This window comes from Strongylocentrotus purpuratus, unplaced genomic scaffold (genome assembly GCF_000002235.5).
Source record: "Strongylocentrotus purpuratus isolate Spur 01 unplaced genomic scaffold, Spur_5.0 spur5_contig_837, whole genome shotgun sequence".
Classification (NCBI taxonomy): Eukaryota; Metazoa; Echinodermata; class Echinoidea; order Camarodonta; family Strongylocentrotidae; genus Strongylocentrotus; species Strongylocentrotus purpuratus.
In genome coordinates this window covers 1,346,631-1,363,610 of record NW_022145543.1, presented here as the reverse complement: position 1 = coordinate 1,363,610, position 16,980 = coordinate 1,346,631, and the positions used below count along the sequence as shown (strand labels likewise).

The following is a 16,980-nucleotide window of genomic DNA, read 5'->3' as shown; positions in this document are numbered from 1 at the left end:
AGAGAGAGAAGAAAAAAAAAGAGCGAGAGAGAGAGAGAGAGAGAGAGAGAGAAAGATGAAGGAAGAAGGTGGAAGGAGAGAGAAGTAGGGATAAAGAGGGGCAGGAATGATACAGAAACGGTACAGAAATACGAGAATAAAACATTTGAGGGCATCCTCACCTAATTAAGAAAATAGATCCCTCCCACACAATGAGACAACGTGCCTAAAAATAGAAGAGAATCATCTTTACCAAGCATACCGCAGAATGATGAGCCTTGTATGATTCCAGTTCTGTGCACAGTAATATACATGTATCTACAACATCCATCCTTTTCCTAGCTCGTAAATAATGAATGAGATACCAATTGAACGTATCCAAGGACAGGAACATTGACATTTGAAAATTTGATCGCTTTCCTTTACAAAACCACCGAGCTGGCGCAAATAGGAGAATTTTATTTTATTTATTCAGTCCTCCCTCTGGATGAGAAACGGAGTAAACATCATTGATATTACCCCCCAGTCACCATGATTATACTAACTCATGAATTGTTAACCCAATTTGCAAATTATAAAAAGATCTACGGGAACGCAACGACAATTGGACGATATTCATGACTGCCCCCGAAAGGCTGCTGATCAACGAACCATGAACATAGTGTTTTTCAAAGGCAAAGAACTATCAGTGTATAGGAGATACAGAGCTAACCGAAACAGGTAATAGGTCTACTAATTGCGAACAAAGAAATAAATTCGAAAATACAGAGCTTCTTTCATATTTATTAAATAAATTAAGGGTGTCTTATCATGCTTATATTTCTCTACATCTATCTTCTTTTTTTTAACCAAGCCCATTTCTTCATTTTTTTCTTTCTCTTTTTCACTCATGATTAGAAATGTCGATCATTAATCCATGCCTCTTCTTCTTCATGAGTGACAGTAATCACCTTGTTGATTACTGCACATAATAATAATAATAATATTTAATTTTTATATAGCGTTTGATAAAAATGTCTCTAAGCGCTTTACAAATATACTATAGTGGACACTTGACCTCTGAGAAGAACAGAGTCATCAAATCTTTGGCTCTGAATAGAGCAATCAGCCGTCTTTATGTTCATATGTGTATATGAATATATGTTTTTCATGCAGAACAATAAAATCAAACAATACCTAACCAAGGTGTATCCATTGTGTAGCAGAGATCTATTTGAGAATGATCTCCTCTTACAAAACAACAATGATGACAGTAAAAAGGTAATATGCTGATAGGCCTATACTACAAACACAATTTCAAAAGCCTTGCCCATAACCTCTTGAAATGTGCGTTAAGTATTACGTAATCTGAATATGATATCTATGGGATAAGGCTATAGGGTATTGAAATTACAATAGGGCTAATTTTTTCGAAAGTCCTTGCTATCAAGTCTATACCGGCTTTGTGCTTTTTCGTATACCATTTACATGCATAAGTTCGTTTATCATTGTCTAATCAGGTTATATGCATATAAATTAACGAGGTCATGGACTAATGCGTTCATCAACCTGACCATCTTCTTCAATGAATCAATCAGTCAATAAAACCCGTCAATAAACTCGTGAGTGGTCTGATTAATCAAGTTCTAAGCCGGTCCGATTAATCAATCAATCAATACAATCAATCAATGAATCAATTTAACCAAGTAGCCTAAAACTGGCCAATCAACCAATCAGTATATCAATCTACCAATCAATTAAATGAAAAGTTGGTTATTTAAACCATAAATTAATAAATCCCTGGACAGAAAAACAAAACTTATGTAACAAAAAAAATCAAGCAGACTCTCGGACAAACGTCTACATCCACATCATAATTTGCAATAATGGGCCGGTCCATCGATCAATCGATCAGTTGATTGATTAGTCAGTCAATTAATTATCAAACCAACTGAATATAATAATTAGTTTTTCTTTTCCATTAATATGCACGGTTACTGGTGTACTATGCACGCCACTATTGCCATGATGTCTGCGACAGGTACAGATGAGTGGTATAAGGTATCTGTTGCAATGACGTATAGATGATACATGCTGACCAGTTAAGGATTGTCTGGGGGCGACATTTCCACTGATGGAGTGCGAGTGAGGCCAGCTATGATTGAAACGAGAGAGAGAGGGAGATGAAGGTGGATAAGATATTATTGAGGGAGAGAGATAAAGGTGGGAAAGAGACAGAGGCAGATAGACAGATATAATGATCGAAAGGGGATGGAGCGAGAGAGAGAGAGAGAGAGAGAGAGAGAGAGAGAGAGAAATGAAAGGAGAGGGAATGAGACATTTCTTAATCCTTTTTTTACAATGAATAAAGGGTAACCTCGCAAAATACGTTGCTTGATTGATTGATCGCAACTTAATTATATATAATTTTCTTATTTTAATCTGATTTTGCTCAAACTTTCACTGACCTGTTTCTTCTCATTTTCTGCTTCTATTAAAACCAAGTTAATAACAGGGTGGACTTCCTCTTTAACGGATCGTTTTGGAAATGGTCAAACCGACCCAAAATGTTTTTTTTACGGTCTCTAATATCTCAGTCATACCGCGAAACCGACTTCAAACCGAGCGAGTCTTGGGTATCAGTGGTAAAGCCAGACTCTGATCGGTTTGCTGTCGGTCTGTCGGTTTCGTAGATGTTACTCAGTTATAATATCCCAGTCACACCACGAAAAAGACTCCAAACCGGTTACAAATCGACTAATTCTTCGCGGTTTGTGGTAAAGAAAGTCTTTGTTGTCGGTTTGGCATCGGTTTCATAGATGTGACTGAGCCCTGAGGTATAATGCGTCAGTCAGCAAATCCGACTCCAAACCGAATCAAACCGACCGATACTTGGCCATTTGTGGTAATGTCAGTCTTTGTTCGGTCTTTTGTCGGTCTGGCATCGGTCTCGTCGGCAGGGGCGGATCCAGCCGGCGGCAAGAGGGGGGGGGGGGGCAAATCTTGAGAAAATCAGCCAGCCGGCGAACGGCGAATGAGCGGGGGGAGGGGAGGGGGTGGATGCTGGGGAGGAGGACCACTATTTTTTTTTTTTTTTTTTTTTTTTGGGGGGGGGGGGGGGGGGGGGTGAAGCTCCGTTTTAGCATGACATTCCTTTTAACTCTCACTTTCACCTACCCCAGATAGCCCTACGTTTTTTGTTGCTGCTTTATATGTAGTTGATAATGCTTATGATTAAATAGAGAGAGAGAGAGAGAGAACCACCATCATTATGCAATGGTTCAGGGTTTGTGTAATGTACATTTGAAACCTTTTCTTAGCGTCTCAACCCTAAAAAAATAGCGAAACTATTTTTGAGGAAAAGCATTATTGAACTGAATAAAGAATAGTAACTTTTTATTGGCTCTAAACTAATACTGAAACGGGCTAAAGATAATGTGGTATCGGCACAGTAAGATCGGGTATTTGTATAGAGGTATTCCAAAATTACATTCTGATAATCAACATTTTGTTCTGTTATCATAATGTAATATACGCATAATACAACTGATCTTTATGATTTCTTAACGTGACATAGCTTCTTCTCCCCCTGCAAACAAAAAAGAAAACAAGGTTATTTAATCAAACTTAAAAGGATCATGCGCAAAATGAACATTGTATTTCAAATTGATGCAAGGATTTTTTTTGAATAAGCAATGCTTTTCACCAGAATCTTCGTTGTAAAAACGATTTTTACAAATCTCAGCCATGCAATTCTGCCACTGTGTTGTAAGATTACTTTCAGATTAGGAGAAGTGTATTCTTTAATGAGTATTTTAATTTGAATGGAATGTCTCAACTCAGTTAAGCATGGCTGAGATTTGTAAAAGCTGTTTTTACTAAGAAGATTCTGGTGAATTCATCATGGCTCCAACAGCTCAAGTTGCTAAGAAAGGCTCCAAGAAGGCAGTCAAGGCACCTCGGCCCAGCGGTGGCAAGAAGAGGAACAGGAAAAGGAAGGAGAGTTATGGAATCTACATTACTTATTCAAACAATATACGCATCAATTTGAATCACAATCATTATTTGTCGCTTAATCCCTTTTAATGACCTTGTTTTCTTTCTCGTTTGCAAGGGGAGAAGAAGATATGTCACGTTAAAGACATCATAAAGATCAGTGTTGTATGCGTATTTATTATATACACAGGCCCCGCGGAACGTTTATCAAAGTGGGGGGGGGGGGGGGGGGGGGGGGGGGCTAAAGTATTTACGATCAGGTAGAGGCACTATGAATATGACGGACAATGAAAGCGGACAAAATATACAGTTCCTCAGATAGATAAAGGAACGTCCCTTCACTGCTATTATGTAAAAAGTGAATATGCATGTGACACCTGTTTTTACACATTTTTACATAATAGCGGTGAAGGGATGTTCTTTTGTCTACCCGAGGAACTGTATATTTTGTCCGCTTTCTTCGTCAGTCATGTTCATAGTGAGGGTAGCGAGCGTAAATTGGTGAGGGGGATTCAGGGGGCGGAAACCCCGGAAGCTCAGGACTTTTAGGCATTTAATTACGGTCAGAGAAGCACAAATATTTTGAGGCCGCATTTATGTCATTGCCAGGTCAGGAGGGTTGGGGGGGGGGGGCGTTTGGGTGTTTTTTTAAAAGGTAAAAGTTACGGTACTATCCTCTTTTTTTACCGGTTTGGGAGGCTAGGGGGAGGGGGCCGGGCCGGTAGAATCGGCCCGTGGATCCGCGCCTGCTCGTCGGTATGACCGGGGTATTAGGTTTAGAATTTTACCTTCGATTGCCGAGAACCAGACGACCATGAAGACTGAGATGGCAATGCACGCCAGAACACTGACGATACGACACACGTAACAAACTCGAGAATTCCCTTCGCCTTTCTCGAGGTCGCCATCGTAAACGATGTCGTTACTAGCTTCCTTGACATGCGTGTCCACGTTGACTACATCATCGTCCGATTTCGATGGACGATCACTACCTGATGGAGGCGATGTCGATGTGGACGGACCATCATACCCTTCGTTCATCTTGGCCTGATGTAAGGAATGTTATCCATGTTACAATATCGTTTATGTATTCATGTATTGTTATTACAGTAATGGCAGGCTCGAATTGTAGCATTCTTCGAATTCTAAGTATAGCGAGCGATGCCCCTGCACTAAGGTTGCAAAATAATTCGATAACAAGACAGTTAAGATTATTCAGTGACGAGAACTTTCATACAATATTGGCACACAGAAGGACTTACATACATTGCATCGCTCAGGTTGCAGCGAGTTTATAGAAAGACATTAGAGAGAGAGAGAGAGAGAGAGAGAGAGAGAGAGAGAGAGAGAGAGAGGACGTAAGAGGGTTGGAACCTTTCCTGGACAGTAACTGAAAATGCAATATGATTTTATTTCTTTTTTCCTTTGACGATAATCATCATTCTTACCACATTATTAATTACCTTCTCTTAATTCTTATAACACATGCCCTCCCCTCCATCGAAATCTCAGATGTAGATTAAAAAGGGTTTTATCCGATCAAATACATGTAACATATCCTTACCTTGTCTGTATATTTCCCTTCCATGTTGCTTCAGAAATGGGGTTACACTGAAATCCAAATCGAATGGTGAAAAGCTATACCGAAAAGTATGAAGCACATAAGAAAAGAAACTTCTCTATTGAAGTCAGGGCGCAAGAAAAATGGAGGTAAAACGAACCGGACCATTCACGCATTCCCTGCAGCCCTTTCTGTAGGGAAAGAACTTTTGTATGAAACTAATACAGAAGTTAAGAGCGGAACGGTTTTGAGGTGCTCTTTGTTATACAATATTTGGTATTCGTGAGGGCTGAATGCCAAATATTTGGGGGTATTGTAATTTGTTTTGTAAGAGGATTCAATAGATGGCAACGTAAGGTTCAAATCCAGGCTTTGTGGTTGCTGAATAAATTGTATGAGTAGTTGGGCGATGGCATTATTTGGCAGCCCGTATACTTCTTTGATAATATGACATTCAGGTCTATTTTTTCTTTAGGGTTTCATTCACAACTTTTTTATTTTTTTATTTTTTTAAATCAAAAGATAAAAAATCCTTTCATTATCCAGGAATTTGGAATTTTTCTTATAGTCCACTTATGATAAGTTTTGGGGATACATCTATTAATATATTTTCTGCTGTACATTTACGAGACATTGACGTTTTATTTGGTTCTGTATTGGACATTGGGCCTTTATGACAAATAACAAATCTGGGAATGTGATAAGATATTTAAATATATACGTATGAGTATGACCAGCATTCACAGTTATTACGTTAAGTAATTACATTGGCAAGGGTATTGTTAATCAATATTGATGAGTTTTTCGTAATTATTGTTGGTTTATAAATGGTGCCCATGAGCGGGTTCGCTTGTAAAATAGTGTCATAGGGGGAAGCGTCTGTGGTCGACAAGTCTATGTTGAAGTCACCCATCATGCGTTTTTCAAAATTCGCTTTAAGAACACAATGGCCCAGACGGTGTCTAGGCCAAAATGAACTGAATACTTTAAAATCCACGATCTGAAAAGAACGATGCAAGCCCTTTATTCGCCTGATTCAATGAACAACAAATCAGACAACTTTGAAACTAGTACTAAACCATCGACGATACAAATAAAAAGAAAGCAGAAGATCATAAATAGATGCATCTTTCGTAAATAGATTTGCAGTAGGGGTTTCACAAAGCGTCCGCAACTAATTGGACCAGACCATTTTATTTATAGATGAGATAAACAATGCATATAATTATAAAACGGCGGAATAAAACCAACGCAGTGATTCACAAAAGGATTTGAAAACTAATCAAATCGCAATTAAATCGAACAAAGCAGTCTCGAACAATGATTCAAAGCACAAAGATGGTTTTGATGGTTTTGAGAGTGAGGGAAAGGGAAATAAATAAAAAAGGAATTACATGAATATTACGAATATAGGTGAAAAATAAACAATAAAGACATATTAGCCAAGTTTCAAGGTAGACTTTTTGATGTATATATAAAGGGGAAATATGAAACAGGGAAGGAAGGATATTGATTGAGAAAACAATAGAGGTATTAAATACAAGAGAGGGAAGTGAATAGGTTTTGGGATGTAGAATCGGGAAAGATAGACAGAAACTAGAAGTGAGAGAAAGGGAGAGAGAGACAATTGAAAAAACGGAGATGAAGAGAGAGAGAGGGAGAGAGAGATAGAGAGAGAGAGTTAGAAAGAGAAGGACAAACCAAGAGAAAGAGAGAGAGAGAGAAGGGGGAGAGAGAGAGAAAGGGGGCATCAGAGAAAATAAAATCAATATTCAACGGGAGCGCCTACTCAATTAGTCGTTGTCGCGTCGCCCGATACAAATAATGGCGCTAAATGTTTGAATGGTTTCCATAGCGACGAATACCTCAGCTACCAAGTGAGCTCCACCAGATTCGTCAATATTAACGCTCCAGTTCGGATGTGAGCTTAAATACACGGACCACTTATTTTGCAAGGTTCTACCAACGATATCAATTACTATTCTCTTCCACCACTTGGTTATTTCATTGCAGTTGTCATATTTTGCACAGGGGCGGATCCAGAAGTCTGTTACAAGGAGGAGAGGGCACAATAACACGATCAGAAGGCCCTCTTTTTCTGTAACTGTAGGCCCACTTCGGTATGCAAGATCGTGGACCTAGGTCCATGGCAAGATATTGCCACCAAAGTATGGGGGTGGTTACAGTAGTGGTATACCCTTTCAATCCGACACTGTCATCACATGCGTATATTTTTTAATCGCACCCTAAACATTAATGTAGATTTAACATACTGAATGAACAAATTTAACAACCTACTTTCGCAAATGCCGCATAATATTGCACTGCATTTGATTGGAGTTAATTAAGTGTCTGTAATGAAATCAAATATGTGCGTGTATCATTAGTTTGCAAGTCACCAGAACAACAGGCTGAAGGTCTTCAGCAATTGGTTCTGATGTTAATAACATAATGGAAAAACACAACAGAGCACGACAAAACAAAATACACGCTGACAATATGCGAGACTCAATTTTTCAATATGGTATTTCACAATTGTGTCTAAACGTTTAACAGCACTATCAACAAGTGCAATGAACCTTTGTTGAGAGGTAGGTTTGGAAAAATGTGCCTGGAATTAAAAAAATGCCACGGATTTTCCTTACATGTTAACGGATGGATCTCACTGAATCGTTTAAGCCGGCCTTGAGTCAGAAATGTATTTGGAAATAGTTTTGGGTACTTGTACAAATTGTCTTTCAAAATAATTTATGGAAATAGAAGGAAGTCTTTTTTGAGTAATCGCTTGAGCGTAACCACTATCAACCTCCTTTCATAAAGATCTAACTTGTTATATTCCACGTTGCATTTCCTATAGCTTTACTTTGAACTGCTTGAGAAAATACTTATTGGAAAGCTTCAGGTAAACTTGTTCTCGAAGAGTAGAATGGATTCTTTTGAGAGTGCGTACGTGTCGTAAACAAACTTGTGATTTAAAACGCCTAATTCATTTGATATACAAATGAAAATGTAAAGTGTACCACTCACCGAAACAGGTTTTGCTTTTGATGTATGGGCTTTCATGTGGCTGAAATTTGAGCTTCAAATATTACTTCTACATTGAAATATTGCAATAATAGATACATTATATTAAAAACAGTAAAACGTCTTGTTGTCTGAGAAGACTATTTAACGCGCGCGTACACACTCGCATAGATAAGGCGTTAACGGAACCCAAGTCCGACTGGGTTCCGTGCTAGCCCTATTATGTTATCATTAAAGTTCTTATTCATACTACATAACCGTTTACCTATAGAATGCCAAGTAAACTTTTATTTTAAATTCATTTCAGGTGATTGGTACACTTTAGAGAAAGACAATTTCAACGACGTTTTCATGTTTTGCTACCTTTTGAAATCTTATACATTTAGGATGGATATTTCGTCATAGCCCTCTAAACCTTAAAAATCGACCGCCCAAAACTTGGTCCCTACGCTCGGTCTCGCAACCGCGATGCTCGTAGCATTGTTACATTATTACATATCACCACTCATGCATATAATTGGTAGGCCTACTATGCATCAAGTGGGGACAGAGTAAATATGTAGACTAAAGCAGATTTCATTTTAAGATGAATATTATTCTTGTAACGAAGCTAAACCCTCTATAGTATTCATCTTTATCAATCTTAAACAATCTTAATCACTCTACAGGGCAAGTAATTACCTTTTCGACATAGCTAAAAGCTTCGTAATAAACATTGAAAACAGAATATTAGGAACTATAAATTTGTAAATGTTTTTTTTTATTTCAAGAAAATCACTATAAGACAGGAAGAGAGAGGGAGAGTGAGAAATGGGATTTAGCCAATGAAAGAGATCGAAATAAAGATGAGTGTGTGAATTTGTGTGCGTTGCGCATAACAATGAGAGATGGGGGAGAGAGAGAAAGAGAGATGAGAGAGGATGTTCTTTTATCTGAATATAGCGCGCACAAGTCGACGAGCATCGTTGCAATTTTTGTAAACGCATCGAAAGTCAAATCGACATGATAATCAATTCATTCTCGAGTCATCACTTCGCTCGTCCTATCTGGCAAGTTAACATAGCTTGAATTCTCCGTATTCTCTGGCCATATCAGGACAAATTCACGCTGAATACGGGATAGGTAGAAGAAAAACTTGTTGACAGAAGAGAATCATGTCTGGAATATTACTTTAGAATATTCAATATTTGTATGTGTATCTGTGGATTTTTTGTTGATGAGAATACAATCAAATCATGGGAGTCAAAAATTTTGTTGTCGTAATAGTTTGGAGCCTGGTAAGTTGAAATTATTATTTATTCATTTTAATTTGTCTATATCTAATTTATGACAATCCGTTACAAATAAATGTTTAAGAATTTCATTTAGTCTATGTATTAATATTGTTTTGTATTTCGTTTGTAAAAAGGGGATGGTTAAACTCATTTCTAATCTTCACAATTGAACAAAAAACAAACAATAAGATATTAATGTCAATGATAATAATGATAACACTATTAATAATGATAATAATGATTATATGTAATAGTAATAATAATGATAATGAATACAATACTGATAATAACATAAATACTTCTACTTCTAATGATAATATGCCTAATATAATAATAATAACATCAATAATAATGATAAAAATGACAGTTGCAGTTATATAACCATAAAATGAAAAAATAATTATTGTGTAACTAACATTTAATACAAAGCCATTAGAGGTTATATAGTCAGACAGAGGAAAAATCGACGACTGTAAAATAATGTATTCGACCAAATTTATAACAATCTTTCATAGTGGTTTAGAATAGACTACTTTAACATTTATTTTGAATGCTTCACAAATTGAATTTTTTCTCTTCTTGGTTCTGTTTAAAATGTGGATAATTTATTCGATTTTGTACGATTTGTTATAACTTATGCTTTCTTTGTAAATGGGATATTTCTAAAACATTCAAGCATTTGTTTGGCACTTTTTACGATTCCCCTATTATGAGATAGTTTGTTTCTTCCTTGCAAAACTTGTATATCGTTTTTATTTTATTCATTTATTAATTTGTTTGTATTATGTTGTTGTTGTTGTTGTTTTAGTTTTAACGGCGTGTGTCATTCAATTATGAATATTTACGCCGAATATTCATGTTGTCAATATAGCCTATATCAAGATAAACAATATATTCATATACAAAAAGAGAAAATTGATTAAAAACTCCATCTGTCCTAGTATGGTTTCACTGCTATGGAAACGGCTCACTTACTAACCAAAGCGCCCTGTACATTTCTTTGCGAAATAGCACTTTATAAATACTCATTATTATTATCATTTTAACCCGCAGGTCTTCCTTCGCGAACAAGCTAACGCAAATAGGGTAGAAAGTGAATATATATATATATATATATATATATATATATATATATATATATATATATGAGATTGATGACATAATTGACATTGTTTAGATACAGTCAAACCTGCTTTATTGACCACTTGTATTGAAAAACCACCTGTCTATAAAGACCACAATATTTTTTCCCCTTGAGTATGGTTTTACATTTAAACATGCACTGAAGGAACCTGTACATCAGCACCACCTGCCTGTAAAGACCACTTTTCATGTTTCTCTTGAGTGGTCTTTATTTACAGGTTCCACTGTAAAATAATCTGAAGATGAAATTCATGATTTGATTGATCTTCTTTTAAAAAGGAATTACATTTCGATTCAGTAGTATCCTAATCATTCTAATCGGGAGAATAGCATATGCAACACCGCATCTTAAAATATATTCAGCGCAATCCTCTGAAATAGCATTTGAAAGAACCCGATGATGTGGCAATAAATATTTTAAATATTTTATACACGAGCTATATTTAATGTAGCTTTAATTCAAAGAAATTAAATTGATCCTGCTGAAACTTATTTTTCTTTATATTTTACAGACGCTGTACGCTCAAACTGATGGTAAGTACTCACTCAATCTAAATGATTTTGTTAGCATTTTAGAATGAAATGATAACAATATTTGTATTTGTATTTATTAACATTTATTTCCTTCTCAACAGCACAATATAAAACACAATGTATATATACGTGATATATGTAACAATGATTTCAACATAGAGTATACAGTAATTAATTCAGATACGGAAGGAGGCGAAAACCCGGAAAGCGTAGCTTGAGTTGGGAACGCCCATAATAAATTAACACAGTTACCGAAAGAACATTATAGATATTATTATGAAAATTACATTGATTAGCGTAAATCACATTATATTGTCTCTATGCGCTTCCAAAGAGCTTTAGAAATTATTACCCTAGCTTTAGCATGGCTGCCATTACGGCGCTCTATAGCATTTCAAGGAATTAATGTATATCTTATATCCTGGCAATGTATCAGATTGTAACAAAGCATTGACATTCTTTTTTCCTTTTTTCCCCACGATTTTACAAGCAATTGGTTTGATACAGTTACAATTTAACTTGAACCTATTTGGAGGAATTGAGATCGATGTGATAACTAAAAGCAATTCAGAGCAGAATGGATTTTTACTTTTGATATAAAATTTAACGCAATATCATTACTGTTTTCGTAAAACCTAATCCTAACCCTAACTATGTAAAGCAACCTGTGATGGGAAATTGTATACATCTTTTTAGAGTTCGCTTCTTTTCTAATTGTTATGCACAATGCAGCTGAACCTTAGGGTAATTTTTTAAAGTCTTTGTCATTATGTTTAAAAGAAAAAGGTTTAATATTGAAAACGTAGCCAACTATAAATAAAATTTAATCAAATCAAAATCACATCGAAATTGGATTTGATTTTACTGGCATTTTAATGAGTTTTTATGTTATTACTTAAAACTCATTTTAAGCTTTACGTTTTCGTCGTTTTAAGTATGAAAGGTTTTCCATACCCTTACATTTCTTCTTCCAAACACCCTTTTCGAATATCCATTACACTCCAAATTCAAAACGCACTGGCTATGCCCCTGACTGCAAACGTATGGCAGGAACGATTTTTAGTTAGCACACTGAGATTATACTGTTGCTCCTCTTCCAAGTACCCTTGGCCCGATCCCACCCCGCCCCCATAATATCTTTCAAAATGTCCTGCGACACCGCTGACTGCAAGAGTATGAATAGCATTTCCTATAGCATCCATACGCGATCATTAATACATACATCGATCTTGCTAGGTGCTTATGCTATCCTTCATAGCACCCTGTGTAAAGACACTTGACTGGTAGGTGGTCTGTCATTAGTTTATGGCTAGGACTGATCGATGATATCATGGAGAGACCATATCCAGCAGAGAGTGTCTCGAAGAAGTGACTAATATTGGTTGGCTTATTAGGAAGAGATGGTGAAGATTGGGGGAGATCTAGAGACAGAGAAGGATATATCTAAAGAGAGAGAGAGAGAGAGAGAGAGAGAGAGATATATAGAGAGAGATAGAGAGAGAGAGAGAGAGAGAGTTGATCGGGAAGGTTGGGGTGAGAAAATGATAAAGAATTTAAAGATGAGAGTATACAGAGAGCTTTTTTAGTATTAGTTAATTTTAGAGTGAAAGGGAGAAAGAATAGTAAGTGCGAGAGAGAGAGAGATAGAGGGAGAGAGGAAGAGAGAGAGAGAGAGTGAGTGAGAGAGAGTGAAAGAGTGAGTAAGGGAGAGAGAAAAACAGGCAGGGAAAGAAAGAAAGAGACAAAGACAGTAGGAAGAAAGGTATATAAACAGACATGGGGGTAGACAGATAGTAACACAAAATAGTAATCCAAATATTGAAATTCCTCACGATGTTTCTGATATAAAAATATATTTTCTAATTAATTAGATTTTATGATAGCCTAGCTATCGGATTAATTTGTCCGCGTCAGTATTACACTGACTACTGCATTGGTTTATGAATCATTTATATTTGGTTACTTTCTTTGTCACTTCTCTCACCATCTATTTGTAAATTTGCAACAATGTCGTCTCAAACCCATCGATTTTCCACATTTCTGCTCGAAATGTTTAGCTTCCACTGTCCCGTGTATTGATCCTCTGTCTAATAAATGGCGTCATAAGCTTCAATGAATGTTTGAACAAAACCAGATTTCAAACAGTAGACAGTGTTTGCCTTTTGCCCGGGTACGCCATACCCATGGATGGCAATTTAATTTGCTATGTACTCACGGGGTATGATATAAGAAATATTTGCATTTTTGGTGTTTGTTTTTACTTTATTTTCAGGTTTTATTCGATAATTGGAGAGGGTAATTTTTACCCTTAGGAAAGTCAAAATAGGCACTGCCCTTATTGTTGTTGTTTTGTTTAATAGTGGGTCCATGTTTTTTATTAAATCAATTAAATATGAATTAAACATGCTATAATTTTTATTTTTAAGTGCATGGGTGTGGAAGGGAGTTTTATCATATTCACTTCACTTTCTTCTACCCCTTCTTCCCTTCCTTTCACTGTTTATTGTTTTCCCCTTTTTTCGCCATTCGATAAGGGAGGAGAGATAGGGGTGTACACCTGTGTATTTGGTAGCTCCGTAAATAATGGTAGCTTTGCCTGTAAATGATTGTAATTTCTAAACTTGTATGTATCGAATGTTGCTATTTGATATGCCTAAATGAAACTCAGTCTTCTTTAGTCTTTCCTCTGTCTTCCTCTGTCTTCCTCCTCCTCCTCCTCCTTCTCCTCCTCCTCCTCTTACTACTACCTCTACTACTTCTACCACTACTAATACTTCTACTTCCGCTACTACTACTACTACTACCCGTACTCAAACTAAAACATTTGTTTAAATGTACAAATGAATCTATGATTATGTATGAGTGGATAATGATTAATGCCAAAAGATACGCTCAAACAGTAACTTTTAAGGACGCGGGCTTAACCAGTTCCCGCTTTATCTGTTTGAACCCGGGACGTGGTAAACTGCAACACATTACAAATTTCCTTTCAAAGACCAGCGCTTCCAGACAAGAAATACTTGGCAATACACATCTTTAAAAGCCCCCATCCTAGAACAAACATGGTCATAAAATATGTATAAAGAAATGTCACTTTTAGCGCCGCCATAAAACGTTACCAGGCAACGGTTTTATCATTTTCTATTCTTTGCATTTCTCAGGGCCCTTTTTTCTCCATATTTACAGTTGCTCCGATGATATCGATCTGGCAGTGAAGTGAATAGAGAATAATGAATTTGAATCAATTGCTAATGACCTTTCCAAAAAAAGTGGGTGTATACGGCGCAATGAAACACGAACCCGCATTTGAGAACAATGGCTGCATTTTCAACAAATAAAAAAAAAGAGCAAACGGAATTTAAAAAAAAAAATGAAGATATGGTCTACACAGTTAGATTGAGGTTCGTGTATTCACACCACGAAATTGTGCCATAACTTGTTTAAATTTATAGCAATATGCTCATCAGAAACTGTATACAACGCGATTTGTATAATTCTTTATTCAAGGCAGTATGCATTTGACATAAATTTGAGACGATTGCTGATTTTAATATGGTTTAGTACCGTGAAAATAGTGCAGCAGGCCCTTTAGTAATTTAAAATTTAAATTAAATTTACAAGGTAACTCACAACAACAAGAGCAGTAGTAGAAGTATTTGCTGTTATTCTACTAATGTTTCTCCTCCTCAAAACCTCCTTCTCCGCATCCTATACGCCTCCTCCTCCTCCTCCTCCTCCTCCTCCTCCTCCTTCTCATGCTAATGCATGTGGGGCAGACCCAGGATCGTTAGAAAGGGATTGAATGAAAACTTTTGTCTTTACTTCACTAAGTTCCGCCAAAAGAAGGAGAAGTACAAAGAAAAAAAAAGAAATAGAAGAAGAAGGAAGAGAAAGAGGGGGACGAAGAAGAAGAAGAAGAAGAAGAAGAAGAAGAAGAAGAAGAAGAAGAAGAAGGAGAAGAAGAAAAGAAGAAGAAGAAGAAGAAGAAGAAGAAGAAGAAAAAGAAGAAGAAGACGAAGAAGAAGACGAAGAAGAAGAAGAAGAAGGAGAAAAAGAAGAAAAAGAAGAAGAGGAAGAAGAATTTAAGCATTGTTACTGTTAGGAAAGAAAAGATAGGTATGGAGAAAAGGGGGGAAATAGCGCAGCAGTAATAAAAGGTAGAATTATGTAAACATAAGTAGGAAATATAAACATCTTGAATTTATGACGATTCCACCCCTTCTTTCATTAAACGATTTCACGATCACTAGCGCGATAAATCACTATCGATTTCCAGTCAATAGCCTGGCCCTTAATTACACGCCTGCATGGTAACCAGCTCTGCAGTCAGATCACAAAAAGATCCATTATTGTCATTCCCGCACTTTGTTTTGCCGCTGGGTCATTATTCAAGCTTCCAATTTCACCATGGAGATTATTGATTGCCAGGAAATTAAATAAAATTGGCTGGTTTGTTCGATCTATCTAGATGCTGGCCTTCTGGGATATTAAACTCCGCACGTCATGGAGCTCGTGAACAATTAAAATTTGATATTGCATGGATTTGATGATATTATTTCGTAATCCCGCATGGCTCAACTTGGCGCGAACGATAGAAATAGTGAGCATTGTTCATTGTGAGTTATTGTTATACAGTAATTCATTATAGCAAATCAGACGCGGGATGTATTTGAAAATATGCCTCAATCACGTCAGAGGTTTGTTTTTAATTATTGTTATTAGACAGCACCAAACAAATTAAAAAGACAAGAGACACAATGCCGATTCATATTCAACAATCATTAAGCCATATTCAGTATTACGCTTTCTTACAACTCAAGTCACTATTTGACATTTGACATTGTCGTGGAAGTCATTCCATGTTCAATGATTTGGCTTACAATATAGACAATGAGACCGCTAGGTAGAAAATTTAGAAAGGACAGAAAGAAAGGAATAACGTTATAAAGTATGATAACTTAGTCACACGTACCGACTCCACACTGATTACTAACCGACTCCAAGCCAACCGTTTCTTGGTCATTCCGGTTAAAGTGATTATTTTTCTTGTTCAATCTTTGTCGGCCTTGCTGGTCTGCTTTGGTTATATGTCGGTAAAAAAAGGAAAGTTCGTTTTTAAAAGCATATCATATTTGTAACGCGGTAAAATTGATCCTAAATAAGTCATTCATATCTTTTCTGATGTAATTCGGAGAAATTTTTATAACATTGTTGCCTCTCCAAAGAGCCCACCTTTCGAAAATATATTTCAAGGCTATCATACAAAAATGCGCATGCGAATGAATTGGATCGTGGTTTATTCATGAATAAAAACAGTTGTGGTAATGTATATATGAAATCTAACGTAACGAGTTAATTTGATATAGTGGTGACATTTGATATCCAATTAGTTTTTCTCTTTTGGAATTACAAAATGTTGTTCAATCATTCTTCCTCTCCATCTCTCTCACTTTAAATGTATATTATATCAGACTAGGAATATGAAAACAT

The 16,980-nt window shown here is 36.4% G+C and overlaps 1 protein-coding gene and 1 long non-coding RNA gene across 2 annotated transcripts in view; one reads left to right on the top strand and one right to left on the bottom strand.

The window, feature by feature from the left end:
• Positions 1-551: 551 nt before the first annotated feature.
• Positions 552-5,702, bottom strand: LOC577984. The gene is made up of 3 exons (XM_030986424.1): positions 5,519-5,702; positions 4,743-5,001; positions 552-2,113 (listed from the first exon to the last, which is right to left on the bottom strand). The coding sequence occupies exons 1-3, from the start codon at positions 5,540-5,542 to the stop codon at positions 2,061-2,063; spliced, it is 336 nt and encodes a 111-aa protein (XP_030842284.1). The 5' UTR covers positions 5,543-5,702; the 3' UTR covers positions 552-2,060.
• Positions 5,703-10,769: 5,067 nt separating this feature from the next.
• LOC105439963 overlaps positions 10,770-16,980 on the top strand; it is a 31,534-nt gene continuing 25,323 nt past the window's right edge. Inside the window, exons 1-2 of the long non-coding RNA XR_004064205.1 lie at positions 10,770-10,778; positions 11,469-11,490. This is a non-coding gene — a long non-coding RNA (uncharacterized LOC105439963). The remainder of the gene's footprint in view (positions 10,779-11,468; positions 11,491-16,980) is intronic.